The 16131-nt window shown below is 38.0% G+C and overlaps 1 protein-coding gene across 2 annotated transcripts; it reads left to right on the top strand.

Annotated features, from left to right (window-relative positions):
- Window positions 1–1039: 1039 nt before the first annotated feature.
- LOC127424498 (elongation of very long chain fatty acids protein 7-like) lies at window positions 1040–14483 on the top strand. Of its 2 annotated transcripts, none has more exons than XM_051669782.1 (8): window positions 1040–1157; window positions 6305–6387; window positions 8568–8758; window positions 10031–10111; window positions 10407–10463; window positions 12199–12304; window positions 12403–12539; window positions 13154–14483. In XM_051669782.1, the coding sequence occupies exons 2-8, from the start codon at window positions 6324–6326 to the stop codon at window positions 13382–13384; spliced, it is 867 nt and encodes a 288-aa protein (XP_051525742.1). In that variant the 5' UTR covers window positions 1040–1157; window positions 6305–6323; the 3' UTR covers window positions 13385–14483. The 2 variants fall into 2 exon arrangements, with proteins under 2 accessions (XP_051525742.1, XP_051525741.1); XM_051669781.1 differs by lacking the exon at window positions 1040–1157 and adding an exon at window positions 2111–2252.
- Window positions 14484–16131: the final 1648 nt, after the last annotated feature.

Below are 16131 nucleotides of genomic sequence, written 5' to 3'. Positions count from 1 at the left end.
TGTAGTTTATGAATCTGTACCATAAATATTTCATTTACTGAGTGCATTGTTCAAAATTAATTTATGAGTGGTTGAAAATTGCCACTTTAAGATGTACAGTAAGCAATTTTATAGCGAGGTCAGACGATAAGTCCTCATCACAGCGACAAGCACAGAGAGCTTAAAAACAAAAGAGAGCTTGATCTTAAAAAAAGCAATCTAAAAAATTTATTTTGTAATTTATTGCTTTAAAATGATGTAAAGGGGCAATAACCATACTGTATACATTGTTAGCCGTATAAATATGGAATTATGTACCTTTTTTCAGTAAATACAGCCCACAACGGACGAGCAAATGGACTGTGCTTCACAGACGATGTACTTTATCTCCTCACCACGGGGACAGATGATCGCATACGTCTGTGGAACAGTGTCACAGGGGAGAACACACTAGTGAGTAGTAGTCGGGGAGGATGCCATATAACACTATACTTACAGGCATGGGGCTTTAACTACTAGAATGATTTAAGTGCTTATTTAAATGTCCTGTTAAAATGTAGGTTTTGAGCTTAATGCAACAAAAGGAATTTGTTTTCTCTTGTGGGTGTAGCTGCTTCTGTGGGTCAGAAGAGTTTATCATTCCTCTAGCTGATGAGATAGAATGCTGCCAGACTTCCTATTTTTATTTTTTATTTTATTCCCAATTTGGAATGCCCAATTCCCACTACTTAGTAGGTCCTCGTGGTGGTGCGGTTACTCACCTCAATCCGGGTGGCGGAGGACAAGTCTCAGTTGCCTTCGCTTCTGAGACAGTCAATCCGCGCATACTTTTTAATCACGTGGCTCGTTGTGCATGACACCGTGGAGACTCACAGCACAGGGGGCTCACGCTACTCTCCGCGATCCACGCACAACTTACCACATGCCCCACTGAGAGCGAGAAACCCTAATCACGACCACAAGGAGGTTACCCCATGTGACTCTACGCTCCCTAGCAACCGGGCCAATTTGGTTGCTTAGGAGGCTGGAGTCATTCGAACACGTGACTCCAGGGGTGGTAGTCAGCACCAGTACTCGCTGAGCTACTCAGGCCCCCAGACTTCCTAGTTAACACAGTAGCAAGATTGCTTGGGTCCCAGTGCTAAGACAATGAGGAAGAAGGCACCAAACCTACACAGGTAAGACTGAGTTAAGACAAAAACTTAAAGGAATACTTAACCCAAAATTCTTTCAAATTTGTTTTGTTAGGAGATGTAAGGCAAAATGTCCTGCTGATGTTTTGTAATATAAGATCTGTACATCGGTATATTTAAACTTAAAGTAATATTCCAGGTTCAATACAAGTTAATCTCAGTTGACATTTGTGGCATAAAGTCGACTACCACAATAATTTCAATTCATTCCTTCTTTTCCTTAAAAAAAGAAAAGCAAAATTCGAGGTTACAGTGAGGCACTTATAATGAAAGTGTAAAACAAAGTTGTAAATTGGATTTAACTTTACACAGAAAAGGTTAGTAAGTGATTTTATCACACTAAAATCATGTTTACACACATATTGTTTATGTCTTGCGTCTATACTTTTGAAACAATGAAGATTTGAATGTTTACAGACTGGCCCCATTCATTTCGATTGTAAGAGCCTCACAGTAAACCACTTTTTTTTTTCTTTTTTTTTTTTTTTAAAGAAAAGGAGGGACAAATCGAAATTTTGTATTTATTTATTTTGTATAAACAGCAAATAAAACCCTGAAAAAAAAAAAAAAAAAAAAAAAACCCTATGCAGCAAATGCTGTCAATTGTGCAAAAGTCGTACTGAACCCGACATATTCCTTTAATTAATATGTAATTAATATGTAAATAGTAATAATGAAGAATGTTGTAGGTATATCCAAAACTTTGACTGGTAGTCAATATAAACAATGTTGTCTGAAATTTTATTGTGAAATATAAATGGACCGTTGGAACATTAAGTCATTTAGTGCTGTTGGCCTTGCGAATTGCTTATTTAATAAGAGCCACGCAGCCAATAGCGTGCAGGGATTCCAAATTCTAATTTAATATTTGACCAATCACAGTCCCCCTCTTACAATCAAGTGAAAATCTCCGCCCACCGCTCGCTCTGTGCAGTGAAGACGGAACTCCCGCTGCTGAAAGATTAATTGATGGAGTTTAGTGTAGTCACACCCGCAGATTTTACTTTTTAATCTTCTTTACCTGGCTGGGAGACAGAAACCAAGCGTGCTGGTGAGCGTGGAGCGGGAGGATCTAAAGGGGTGCGTGGAAATACACAAACATTTTAACTTTCGTCCGTTTTAACCGGAATTACGGTAGGACAGGTGTAAGCTCACCTGCATTCTTTTGTGTAGCGAATTGCATATGGTATCCGGTGTCATGAAATGTAACTGTAATCTGTTCTGATAATGAGAAAAAAAAAAAAAAACGTTGCTTGTGCTGTTAAAAACTGGGAATTAAATTATGATTTTCACACGGCCCTTTTAACAGTTTAAAAGTCTTAAATGACATTAATTCTGAATGATATTGCTGTTTAAGTGTTAGTAAATTGTACATTTTATCTCTGGAAATAAACGTACTAATTTGCATGAGCAATATTACACACTGAATACGGGTTTGCTGTCTTTTATTGGCTTTCGACAGTTATTTTTTATTACACCGAACCAGTGAACGCTCCCATTATATTCAGCTTCCTTTCATAGAACAGAAGCATAACTTTTTGTTCAGTGCTGAAAGTTTGCCATCAGAGACTTCTGTCATAGAGCTAAGGGCTATGGAAAGACTTTGCCAAAAGAGTGTATCCCACAAATAAACGTCATCTGTATCATGACATTTCAGAAATGATGTCAGAATGGGATCAGTTTTGATCGTTCTAAGGTCTCTCAATTTAGGAAGCCATTGGAGTCCCAGAGTTGAATGCACATGTGTGAAGGGAAGGTGGTGTCTCACACCTGCAACCTGTCAGTGTCATTGCAACAACAAACATGTCAAGGCTTGTGCTAAAGGTTACAGTATCCAGGCAAGCAGCTCTCTCCAGATAATTGGACCAGTATGCCCTGAAACACATGTTTGATTAGTTCCTCTTCAAACATTGGATGAATATTTGTATGGTGAAGGGATGGGAGAATGAATGCTTGGGCTTATGCTTAAACATGATGCCTGAATTCATGTACAGCCTAGTTTTACAGTAGTTTTTAAAGTAATAGTTCACCTAGAAATTAGAGTTGTCATCAGATCTTCCCCTCATGTTGTCTCAATCCCATATGATCGGTTATAAGTGACAACCGATTGCATTTGCCATCACTGATGTCAAACCTGGCACAACACCCCTTCATGTGGCATATTTGAAAATGCTTTTTGCTGTTTTTGGAGCTTGACGGCATCTGTCCCTGTTTACCTCCATTGTATGGAAAAGAGCAGCACGAACATTCTGGACAACATATCCTTTTATGTTTCATGAATGGAACCAAGTCATACAGGTTTGGATTGACGATGGCATGTTTAATATGAGCAGATTTTAATTTTTTTATTCTTTCAGCTGAAGTCTCGCAATGGAGTGTTCTGTCTTGGCACCAAAACAAATTAGATGTTCTTTTGTTTTACTTCAGTGCCAACGTATTATTTTCCAGAAATCTTATTTGTCCTCAGTGAACGAAACTAGTTTTACCCGTTATACACAGCCACATGCACTATGTTCAATATAAGAGAATTAAGTCAATGTCTTGAGCACACCATTCATTTGCATCTCCGATTTGCTGTATTTTGCATTCAGTGCGTTACTGTAGATTGTTCTCTGCACTTTGCATTTCTTCAGTTATCCACCCCCACCCACCACCTGGCTTCTTTGTCTTTAACATATACTGACTGCTGTCCATTGTTTCACAACACTTGCCCTCTTTGTTCAACTGGGTTTGGTGAGAGGATGGTTCAACTGCTGATTTTTACATCTTGTGTTTTCTCACCACAATACAACCTTTCATGGTTCCACCGTAAATGAACCATTCTTGCATTCTGAATGTCATTTTGCAACATTTAGGTCCAGATCGTGCCATGTCATATTGATAACAAGGGAATGAGAACACTATGAAAGTGTCCAAGTCTGTCGAGAAATATATTCGGAATTACATGCGTGTCGTTTTTACATAGTGTTTAAGTTCAATGCTTGTTTTTATAGGTTGTTGTTCAGTGACATTGTGCCAGACTTGATGTAGTAAATTTAAAGCTTGTGTAAATTATTTGTCATGTAAAAATACTTTCTCTTATCCCAGCTTAATACGCAAAGACAACTAAATTATAAGTCATTCGTATAGGCTGACTTTCTCCAAAAGTGAGCTTGGGTTGAGAGTGAGACTATTTATTTGACAGACCAATAGGGGGAGTGTGGTATACATTATTTTTGTAAATCTGTTTGGTCATGAAAGTGGCACAGAAGTTGCACACTTCAGCTTTAAGTTTGTGGAATTAGTTTCTCCTGAATGCACCTAGATGGAAAACATTTTTTTGACCAGTTTTATTTTTTTGAAAAGACGATTAAACCAGTTGTTTAAGCATGAATGTTCTACCTTGACAATGACAGGGTCTTAATTTCATTTTAAAAATGATTTAAAATTCTGAATTTGTGTAGGGACAAAACTGGTACAGTGCTGTGAAAAAGTATTTCTTCTGTTTTTGTACGTCTTATACTAAATTGTTAAAAAAATTCAGACAAAATCTAACATAAAACAAAGGCAATCTGAGTAAACACAAAGTACTATTTTTAAATGATAGTTATTTATTGAAGAAAAAAATTTATCCAATACCAACTGGGCCTGTATGAAAAAGTATTTGCTCCCTTAGTTACTAAATCCCCAAATCTATGAAACTGCATTCATAATGGGGTTCAGCTGGACTAGACACACCCAGGCCTGATTACTGCCAGCCCTGTTCAATCAAATCAGCACCTAAATAGAACTTTTTCAGCAGCATGAAGTTGGTTAAAAGGTTCCACTCTGTATGCCAAGGTCGAAATAAATTCCAGAAATGATGGGGAAGAAGGTGATTAAAATACATCAGTCTGGGAAGGGTTACAAAGCTATTTCAAATGCTCTGGGATTCCAAAGAACCACAGAGAGAGCCACTATCTACAAATGGAGAAAATTTGGCACAGTAGTGAACCTTCCTAGAAGTGTCCGACCTTCCAAAATTCCAACATGAGCACAGCTATGACTCATCCAGGAAGTCACAAAAAAGCCAAGGACAACATCCAAGGAACTGCAGACCTCTCTCGCATCAATAAAGGTCACTGTTCATGACTCCACTATCAGAAAGACACTGGCCAAAAACACTATCCATGGAAGACTGGCGAGACAAAAAGCACTGCTAACCCAGAAGAACATTAAGGCTAGTCTGAATTTTGCCAAAACACATCTTGTTGATCCTCAAACATTTTGGGAGAATGTCCTGTGGACTGATGAGTCGGAAGTGGAACTGTTTGAAAGACTGGTCCCGTTACATCTGGCGTAAATCAAACACAGAATTCCACAAAAAGAACATCATACCTATGGTCAAGCATGGTGGTGGTAGTGTGATGGTGTGGGGATGCTTTTCTGCTTCAGGGTCAGGGCGACTTGCAGTAATTGAGGGAAACATGAATTCTGCTCTCTACCACAGAATCCTAACGGAGAACCTCCGGTCATGAGTCTGTGAGTTGAAGCTCAGGTGCAACTGGATTATGCAGCAAGACAATGATCCAAAGCATAGGAGTAAGTCCACCTCTTAATGGCTCAAAAGAAGCAAAATTAAAGTTTTGGAGTGGCCTAGTCAAGTTCCTGACTTGAACCTGATTGAGATGCTGTGGCAGGACCTTAAAAGGGCAGTTCATGCTCGAAAACCCTCCAATGTGGCTGAACTAAAGCAGTTCTGCAAAGAAGAAAGGGCCAAATTCCACCACAGCGTTGGAAAAGACTGATCTCCAGTTATCGGAAGCATGGTTGCAGTTGTTGCTGCTAAAGGTGGCACAACCAGCTATTAAGTTTAAGGGGGCAGTTAGTTTTTCACATGGGTGATATAGGTGTTAACTTTTTTGCTTCAATAAAAAAAAAAAAAAAAAAATATATATATATATATTTGAAAACTTTATTTTGTGTTTACTCAGATTGCCTTTGTTTTATGTTATATCTTGTTTGAAGATCTAAAACAATGTAGTATGAAAAATACACAAATAGAAAAATCAGGAAGGGGGATAATACTTTTTCACAGCACTGTAGATGGATGGTAAAATACATAGTCTTCAGTCTGTTGAGGTGTTTATGATCTTTGCTGGTTATTTGTCAAGGGTCTGATCATTGGCAGTGATGGCGTTCCGTGAGTTCAAAACCACAGCTGCACAACTGTATGATGAGTGGATCAAAGATGCAGGTAAGAAGGCTTAAGTTTACAACTGCAACACGTAAATATTTTAGCCTTTTTTTTTAGGGTTAAAATGTTAATGTATCTTAATTTATTTTGAGGGTATTTGCCATTAGACTATCTATAACATTTGACCTCTGATTGGTACTGCTAAATTTCAGTTAAAGGGGTCAAATTTTCCTTGATCTTTTGAGATATGATCTCATTGAGATCATGATCTGAGTTCACTTTACTATGAAATACTGTAACTTTCAAAACTCAAAAACGTCCTCTCCAGGTGAAAAAGACCAATTATCAGAACTAAACAGCTTGTTCTCTTTTGTCCCATTTCAATTTCATCTTAACAGTTTGAGCACATCTTCACATTTAAGGATTGTTTTGGGCTGTTAACCGGTCACAGTCTAATACAGGCTTTGCAAAGGGGCTGTTATTGAAGCTTGTGGAAATGTAAAAACTATTGCAGTCGAAGGCAAATCTGCAGATTGTTTATGAGCGCTGCAAAGTGCAGTTAATTTTTCACATGCGAAGAGGGCATTTACATAAGTCTTATGAATGTTCCGGGTTTAAAACAAGTTAAGCTCAATCGACAGTATTTGTGGCATAATGCTGATCACTACAAAAAATATTTAAAAAATCCCTCTTATTAAAAAAAGCTAAAATCGCAGTAATTGTAAAGCACTTCCAATGGAAGTGAATGGGGCCAGTCCATAAACGTTAAAGGAGTATTCTGGGTACAATACAAGTTAAGCTCAATCAAAAGCATTTGTGGCATAAAGTTGATTACCACAAAATTAATTTCGACTCATCCCTCCATTTCTTTAAAAAAGCAAAAATTGTGGTTACAGTGAGGCACTTACAATGTAGGTGAATTTGGCCAATTTCTGGAGGGTTTAAAAGCAGAAATTTGAAGCTTATAATTTTATAAAGCACTTACATTAATGCTTCTGTTAAAACTCATGTGTTATTTAAGCTTTAAAATTGTTTAAATTGTCATTTTTACAGTCATTTTAGGGTTTGTTGACATTCCATCATCATGGCAACGAAGTTGTAAAATTGCCTGTAACTTTACACAGAAAAGGTTAGTAAGTGATTTTATTACACTAAAATCATGTTTACACACATTGTTTGTGTTGTGGTTATACTTTTGAAAAAGTGAGTATTTTAGCATTCAAAAATTGGCCACATTTGCTTCCACTGTAAGTGCCTCACTGTGACCCAAGCTGTGTCTCAAATGGCACACTATGCACTATGGACTTACAGAATATACTATGTACTCAGCCATGTAGTGTATGAATTTTCAAAGTGTAGTATCGTCCCAAATGGAACACGTAAAGGTTTTTTACTACATGGAAGCTTTCGCAGTTTAACAGTTGACGGAAGTTAAGTTTTAAGAGCACATAATGTGTTGCCGCTAGCTTTAGCACATTAGCCAACCTCAGTTCAACACTTGTATCTTAAACAACATATATAATCACACAGCTTGGGGTGATGGTAAAGCATTCAACTCACATTTGTAAGGTGCTGTATCCACTGAAGTTTTTCTAGATGCTACATTCTTCATTATTTACAGCTGTTTTGTCAGACCAGCAGCGCAGCCAGGTAACTCCGCCCCTTCCGCTATGTACGGCAAGCCGTGTGCTCCGAGTGCACAAAGTGTCCAACATTCCACACTTGATGGTTGAAAAAGTGCATCATCAAGTACACTTCTTTTTGTTGCATTTTCAGTGTTAATATACTACATACACTACAAAATGGCGTACAGTAGTGCAGACGTGTGCGGTTTGGGATGCACCTCCAGGTTTTTGCTTAAATAAAAGGTGGGGCAAGTCAAAATGAATTTGTTGTTTTCAATATTATGCCACAAATGCTGTTGATTGAGCTCTATTTTTATTTATTTATTTTTTTATACTGAATTACCCATATTAAAATAATTATTTCAGTACATGGTTCATCCCATAATTTATTGGATTTATGGATCTTGACTGATTTTGTTTCTGTTTTCCAATGTTTGCTAATGTAATGGATTTACATCAATGGATTTTATTGATCTTTGGGAATTAAATAATTGGGTGCAAAACAATGGCAACAAACATAACATGGACAAATGCACAACTCTAAATATAATGCCATTGCTGTGGATGAGTGCAATAAACATTACATACAGTGCAAATATTCTTATGTGATTTCAGACCCCAGGACAGAAGACTGGCTGCTCATGTCCTCTCCACTCCCGCAAACAATTATTATTGCTTTTTATATCTACTTTGTGATGTTGCTGGGGCCCAGGTTAATGGAGAACAGGAAACCGTTTGAAATGAAGAAGGTCCTTGTCGTCTATAACTTCAGCATTGTGGCCTATTCTCTATACATGTGTTATGAGGTAAAACTCTTTCTGTTTGATAGCAAGTATGTTTTAGAAAAGCTCTTTTGCTTTGAGGTTTATAAAGGCACTGAGTTGTTTTCTTTTCACTGTTGTTCTCATTTCATCCAGGTCATACAAGAAGCTAATGTTATGTTAGTGGTTAGAATAAGTAGGCCTGCAAGTCCTTCTACAGAAAATTCTATAATAATCTACTTGCCCTCATGTTGTTCCAAACTGGTATGATTTTCTTTCTTCCGTGGAACACGAGAAGAAATATGCAGTTCTTCATCATACAGTGACAGTTTATAGTTAACGCATCAATCAAGCTCAAAAAAAAAAAAAAAAAAAAAAAAAGCACAATAGTAGTCCATTTGACTCATGCAAGTTAAACATTATCTTTGTGTGATCAATGGATTTAAAATAAATGTACTTAGTTATTCTCTAAAAATCTTACTCTCCGCCGTAGCTTCATCAAATATGGCACAGATTGTATGCCATTTATTGCGTTTACCTGTACACCAATACGTAACTTGCCAACAAAAATCATCTTATTTATAAAAAAATCAGGTAACATGAGAAAACCACGTTTAAGTGAGATTTGAAATCATCTGATTATTCTCTACTTTTGATGTCAATACATAAACAGTCATGTGCACAACACTTGCATATTGGATGAGCCAGTGAGTATGCTATTAAAGGTGTTTACATGCAGAGCGAAATCAAAATAATGGGCAAAAATCTATGTGTGCCAAACATTTTAATAAAAAATTTTGATCTTACTCCAATAACGTAACGCTTCTTAAGGAGTCTACATGACAACACAGGCACACATATTGTTGGCTTATTAAGCATAATCGGTGTAAGATTGTGCATGTAAACGTGCTCCGTTACATCATACGTCATTGGTTCTCGTGTGTCTTGTGAACAAATTTCACTGACATCAAACCTAAGGTGAAAACTGCTTTATATTTTAAATATGGTACCATAACGGCAACCCAATTTGGTTTGAAAGTTGCAGCGGAGGGCAAGATTTTCAGTGAATAACAACTTATTTCGGTCTGTACGTAACACATAGCTGTTGTATGGCTTCAGAAGACTTCGCATACATCTTTCCAATACATTTTTGAGCTTGACAGACGTGGTCACTGAATTCTAAAATTCTCATTTCGAGTTCTACGGCAAAAATTACAGGATGCAGGTTTGTACTGACATTAGGGTGAGTAAATTATGGCTGAACCATTTCTTTTAAAAGTAATGTTCTGAATGTTCTTGAATATTTTCTCTGTGCAGTTTGTGATGTCAGGCTGGGGAACAGGGTATTCATTCCACTGCGATCTTGTAGACTACTCTCGATCACCACAAGCCATGAGGGTGAGAACGGAAAGTGCTGCATTACCTGTTGCTGCACTTGTTTTATTTTATTTATCATCATGCAATCTAGAACCCAGGTTAGGTATTTGTCTTAAAGTTGTCAGGTTTGCTTCCCTTGACCTAAATGTTCCACAATAGATCACCTGCTATACACACCTGCTGCTAAGTAATAAATTGCATCCGTATGTCCGATTGATTTAGTGACCCATTCAAATTTGTTTTTGCTTAAATACTGTGTTTTAATCTTAGCTGTGTGTTCGGCATGCATGTCTAATCTTCATCTCTCTGTCTTCAGATGGCATGGACTTGCTGGCTCTATTACTTCTCCAAGTTCATTGAGATGTTGGACACAGTGAGTAATGCTGTTCCCATTTATCCCTTAAAACCGTTATCACACTGTATACATTTAAAGGTGCTGTATGTAAATTCAGCCATTTTGCTAACATCTGCCTTTTCGCAAACTTGAACCGTACCCTTCAAAGACATGTCAGAAATCCCAATGTCTGCAATATGATTGTTTTAAAAGTGCAGACTACTTTCTCGAATTTCTTCCCTGATTACACCTGTCACGGAGACAGGTGTGATTTCTCAGGATGGTTATTTCAATGATTGTAGGGTTGTAAGTAGTAGGGACATTTTATGTGTGCTATTCAAACAAAAACAAGTGTTTAAGCATTATACATTTTAGCATAAAACTAGTTTGATAAAATGACTTTGCAACTCTTTTTGTGCAAAGTTATATCCAGTCTTTCATCTCATGTCATGACTACGTAACCTCATGGTACACAAGGATGTCATTGTCTGTCATGATTTGTTTTCTCCAACTCGGAAACTCCAGTCCGCTGTGATTGGTCGAGAGGATCAGCAGCGGGGACTGTTGGGTAGTAGTCCGCTGTGGAGCCCGCTCTGATGTTGTCTCAGCAAGAAGGGGTATAGCAGCAGACAGAGCTTCAAAAAGGGGTGAGAGCTCCAAATCGCCAGCAAAGATATAGGGAGCCCCTTGCCTAACCCTTTTCATAACCCGTTCCGTCTGTTGAGGTGCAACCCCGCCCCCTTCTGGAGAAATCATGCCCTATTTCGGAGATCCCGTTCCCATTTGGAGATCTGCAGCTATATCTACTTGAGCTCATCCGAAGGGCGCATTGGGGGTGCTAAGAGGGTGCTTGTGAGCACCCTTTAGAGCGCTAAAATGTCAAATGGGACACCCTGCGGTCTCGTGGACTTTGCAGGAATGCGCAAATGAAAGCCACTAGACTGCAAGTCCACATCAAGTGTGCCATTTGGGACAGGGCCTAAGTTATATGTAACTTAAAATGTTCTTTAAAGGACAACAGAAATGAACTATTTGTTTTTTAAGAATTAAAGGAGCAATGTTTAATTGCTAACTGGTCAGGTCATTAATTACTACAACTGTCAGGTCATTAGTAGTACAGCAATGATCACACTTATGGTGTCCATATATCAGCAGACAGGGCATCAAAAATGGGCAGGAGATCCAAATCACCAGCAAAGATACAGGGAGCCCCTTGCCTAACCCGATACAGTCTGTTGAGGTGTCGCCCCCTTTTGAACTTGCCGCAGCCCCCTTTTTGAGCGACCCCCATCCCCTTCTGGAGAAACCACGCCCTATTTTGGTGATCCCGCCCCCATTTGGAGATCTTCGGCCTGCAGCTATATCTACTTGGACTCAGTCAAAGGGCGCAATGAGGGTGTAAAGGCGCACTCGTTAGCACCCTTCTGAGTGCTAAAATGTCAAATGGGACACCCTACGGTCTCGTGGACTTTGCGGGAATGCCCAAATGAAGGCCACTAGACTGCAAGTCCACATCAAGTGTGCCATTTGGGACAGGGCCTAAGTTATATGTAACTTAAAATGTTCCTTCAAAGGACACCAGAAATTAACTATGTTTTATAAAAGCAATGTTTAACTATATTAAAGAGCAATGTTTAATTATTAGTTGGTCAGGTCATTAGTATTACAGCAACGATCACACTTATGGTGCCCATATAACTCCTCATTTATGGTGCTTGTTCAGGACTTTGAATTGGCCTTTTAATAATACGCTTTGTGTGCCTTCTCTGGGCAGATTTTCTTTGTGCTGAGGAAAAAGTACAATCAGGTGACCTTCCTTCATGTCTACCATCATTCCATCATGCCTTTCACCTGGTGGTTTGGAGTCAGATTTGCTGCAGGTATATCTTCATCTTTTTCTGCGATTCCTTGACTACAAATATTTTTTTTTTAAAAGATACACATTTCCATTGGAGATCTGTTCGGTTTGATGTTGCAGGTGGCATGGGGACATTTCATGCCCTTCTTAACTGCATTGTTCATGTCATCATGTATACATACTATGGGCTGTCAGCACTGGGCCCTGCCTACCAGAAGTATTTATGGTGGAAGAAGCATCTGACTTCAATACAGCTAGTATGTATTACGCAATGTTTCATGTCCATTTGACATTGATTCTTTACAATGTGCTGGCCAGAGACTTGCCATTCGGAACAAATTAAGTTGTAAATGTTGAGCTGGTCTTGAAAGATTGACGACATAATCAAAGATCAGTGTTGCCATGTCTGTGTATTTTGACTTTTGTTCTTTAGTTTTTATATAAACTCTCTTAGAAATATGGGCAGTTGTGGGTGTTTTTTCCAGAATACAGTTGCACGTTGCATGCTAGTGCCCCCATAGCACAATAAAATAGAGTTGTCTCAAATGATGTACTATGCACTGTGTACTCAGCCAGGTAGTTTATGATTTGTGTTGATAAAGTCTCAAATGGAAAACTACCCCAACTACCTGTTTTTTTACAACACCACTAATTACTGGGGGGGGGGTCCACTTATGTAGGCTTATTTTGTAAGTAGGTTCTCTTAGACTTTTTTTTTTTTTTTTTTTTTTTTTTTTTTTTCAGACCAGGTTTTGTTTGTTAGATTTTTGCTTGGTTGCTTATTTGTCTAGTAAGATCTGGCAACAACAGCAAAGATGACCATTTTTGGAAACCCGTCTTGTAATTTTAACTTGTTATACTCTCTCCTCAGATCCAGTTTGTCATGGTATCGAGTCATATTAGCCAGTACTTCTTCATGAAAGACTGTCCTTACCAGTACCCCATATTCATCTGCATCATTGGTCTTTACGGCTTTGTCTTCCTCCTCCTCTTCCTCCACTTTTGGTACCACGCCTACACGAAAGGCAAAAGGCTTCCCAAAGTCTTGCAAAAAACAAGCATGGCACAAAACAACAATGATGTACACCACAAGACAGAATAAATGGCGTGAGGTGACCTACCAATCGGCAGTGACAACATACCTAAGAAAGCCATTTGGCTGCATTTTTATATCAAGAATATTTATGTATACCATAAAGGTTTATCTGGCTGCCCTGAGAAAATGTTACTGTACAGACCATGTCCAACAGTCTAGACTGGTTCTTCCCATCTACACTCAACTGGGCATTTGAGTTGCAACTGGTGTCCTTGCCCCATGGGCTGTTCCTGTTGCCAGTATTTTCCTGTTTTTTTTTTTTTTGCATACTGGAGTGCTTCCCCCTTAACTGAGATATGAAAAGAGACCAAACCCTCCCGGCTCAGGCACCTAATTTTATTGATGTTTTAGATGCAGTTTTGTATATTTTGCTCTTTAAGTCCCAGTGTTTTGTCTAGATCAGCTAATAATGTGGAGAAGTGTTGGCAGGTTCCATTTGGTAGAAGGATTGGTCAGTACGCTTCTCCACAACTTAAAGGAATAGTTCACCCAGAAATGAAAACTGTCATTTACTTGCCCTCAGTTTTTTCCAAACCAGTATTGCTTTCTCTAGTGGAACACTGAATGTTCCTCAGTCACCTTTCACTTCCATTGCGTCTTTTTCCAGGCAATGAAAGTGAATGGTGACTGAGGATACTGTAAGGTTTTTTGGTGTTTTATGGGAAAGAGTCAAACAGGCTTGGAGCAACATGAGTTGAGTAAATCATATTTTAATTTTGGGTGGACTGTACCTTTAAAATTTCTGTTCTCTCTACAGAATGAGGCAAACTGCAGTTGGTGCTATCTTCTGTTATGTTTCTATTTATGTTGAAGTGTCTCTCACCCTCTACATGTGACTTTGAGTTCAGGGTGAATGTAAGCAGTACTTCGACTGTCCTTGAAGGAACCGATGCATTGATCTTAACTGTGCACTATTGGTGAAACGGGACAGGAACTATGAAGCTGTGCTTGACTATTTAAAAAAAAAAAAAAAAAAGTCTACTTTTTGTTTTTCTTATTGTGTTGTCATGAATTTCTTGACAGGAGCCCACATAATTTTTGTATAAGGAAATTTAGTATGATTATGGACTGTTTTAAATATTTATGAAAAAAATAAATGCTGAATTCGCTTATTTCAGTAGTTTTGTATTTAATGGACTGTAACTTTCTCCCAGACCGTACTGTTGGAAATGTTTGTGTGTGTGTATGACAAGTCCACTTATGTTAAAATTTTAAATATCCATAATTTCAGGGCTCCTGGAAAAATGAGGAATTTGTATAATTATTTAGATGCCTCGTAAAGACATGGAAATGAATGAAATCTTAAAGCCAAGGTGACATCATGGAAATTTTAAACAGACACTTGTAGTTATGCTCAAAATATTTCCTCAAATTGACATTCACAGTTTTTTTACAGGAATGGCTGTGAGGGACAGACTTGTGTGGTCGGTGAAGCTTTATTAAAGGAATATTCTGGGCTTAATACAAGTTCAGCTCAATCGACAACATTTGTGGCATAATATTGATTACCACAAAAATTAGACAAGCCCCTTTTCTCTAAAAACTGGGTTACAGCAAGGCACATGAAGGGGGACCAATTTGTTTTTACGTTAAATTTTTGTGGTAATCAACATTATGCCACAAATGTTTTCGACTGAGCTTAAATTGTATTGAACCTGGAATATTCCTTTAAGATCCTAGATCACATCTAAGTTTCACAACTTGTATTTTCTGGAGTTTTGTTTTCTGAAAATTGTTTAGAGTTTTTTTCAGTATTACGCCATCTGACCGAACGACACCGATTTAAATTTTTTTTTACAACCCATGGAAGAGTAACTTCCTGTCAAAAATCAAATCTGGTGCTTCTGTGAATAAGGTCTATTGCTCTTTGTGAGCTCTCATCAGTGGATCTCAGGTCCCCCCAAGTGGAGTGAAAGGAAACAGCAGCTATCAACATTGTGTGTGTTGTACAGGTCATGGTCAAGAGGGTCTGGAAATTGTTGTGCAGTGTCTGAACATGTGGATATTCTAACATTGCTTTGAGCCCTTTACCTATGTGCTACACATTTAATTTGTATATCTTATTATAATACTTTATATTTGCCTGCATTATTCTGCTCCTTTACTAATTACTATGAATTGAACGTATTATTTTAGGAACCGTAGAGATTAAGCATGAACATTTTTGATGTTAAATACTTTCTCCTATTCCAGCTTAATATGCAGAGACATCTAGAAGTATGAAATTTGTAGGTTGATTTCCCGGAAAAGTGTAAACAACACTGACTATTTGGCACTTTCAAAACATTGCAATGTTTGTTTAGCCAGCCTTACATGCCTCAACCAATGGCTTGAGTTTGGGGTGGGACTGTCTGTTTTTGGCATATGGGGGGAGTGTTTGGTGAAACTAGTTTGAAAACAATTATTTTTTGCAATTCCATTTGCTAATGCTAGTGGCAAAGAAATGACACAAATTTTGGGCACATTTTTTTTTATCTATGAAAAAAATACACTTTATAAGTAGCACATCCCTTTCCTAGAAAAAAATCATGTCATGATTGCCTAAAATTTCTTGCAACTGAAGTCAGGAAATTGTTTTAATAATGTCACATCTACTAATCTTAACGAGTGTGTTTGAATAGTGATGGCTGTGCTGGTGGAGACATATAATGTGATTTTAGATAGAATGTTAGGGAATGGCAGTCTCAGTCTCCATTCACTTTCATTGTATGGAGAAATTGCAATGAAAGTGAATGGAAAGTGAATGAAGCTAA

Source organism: Myxocyprinus asiaticus, chromosome 33 (assembly GCF_019703515.2).
Source record: "Myxocyprinus asiaticus isolate MX2 ecotype Aquarium Trade chromosome 33, UBuf_Myxa_2, whole genome shotgun sequence".
NCBI lineage: Eukaryota > Metazoa > Chordata > Actinopteri > Cypriniformes > Catostomidae > Myxocyprinus > Myxocyprinus asiaticus.
This window is presented reverse-complemented; position numbering and strand designations above follow the sequence as displayed.

What these genes read in the sequence shown, in the direction of transcription:
- LOC127424498 (XM_051669782.1), top strand. Translation starts at nt 6,324, where the DNA reads ATGGCGTTCCGTGAGTTCAAAACCACAGCTGCACAACTGTATGATGAG. An exon ending in TGAGTGGATCAAAGATGCAG is followed by an intron (nt 6,388 to 8,567) that starts GTAAGAAGGCTT and finishes ATGTGATTTCAG; the next exon opens with ACCCCAGGACAGAAGACTGG. An exon ending in GATCACCACAAGCCATGAGG is followed by an intron (nt 10,112 to 10,406) that starts GTGAGAACGGAA and finishes CTCTGTCTTCAG; the next exon opens with ATGGCATGGACTTGCTGGCT.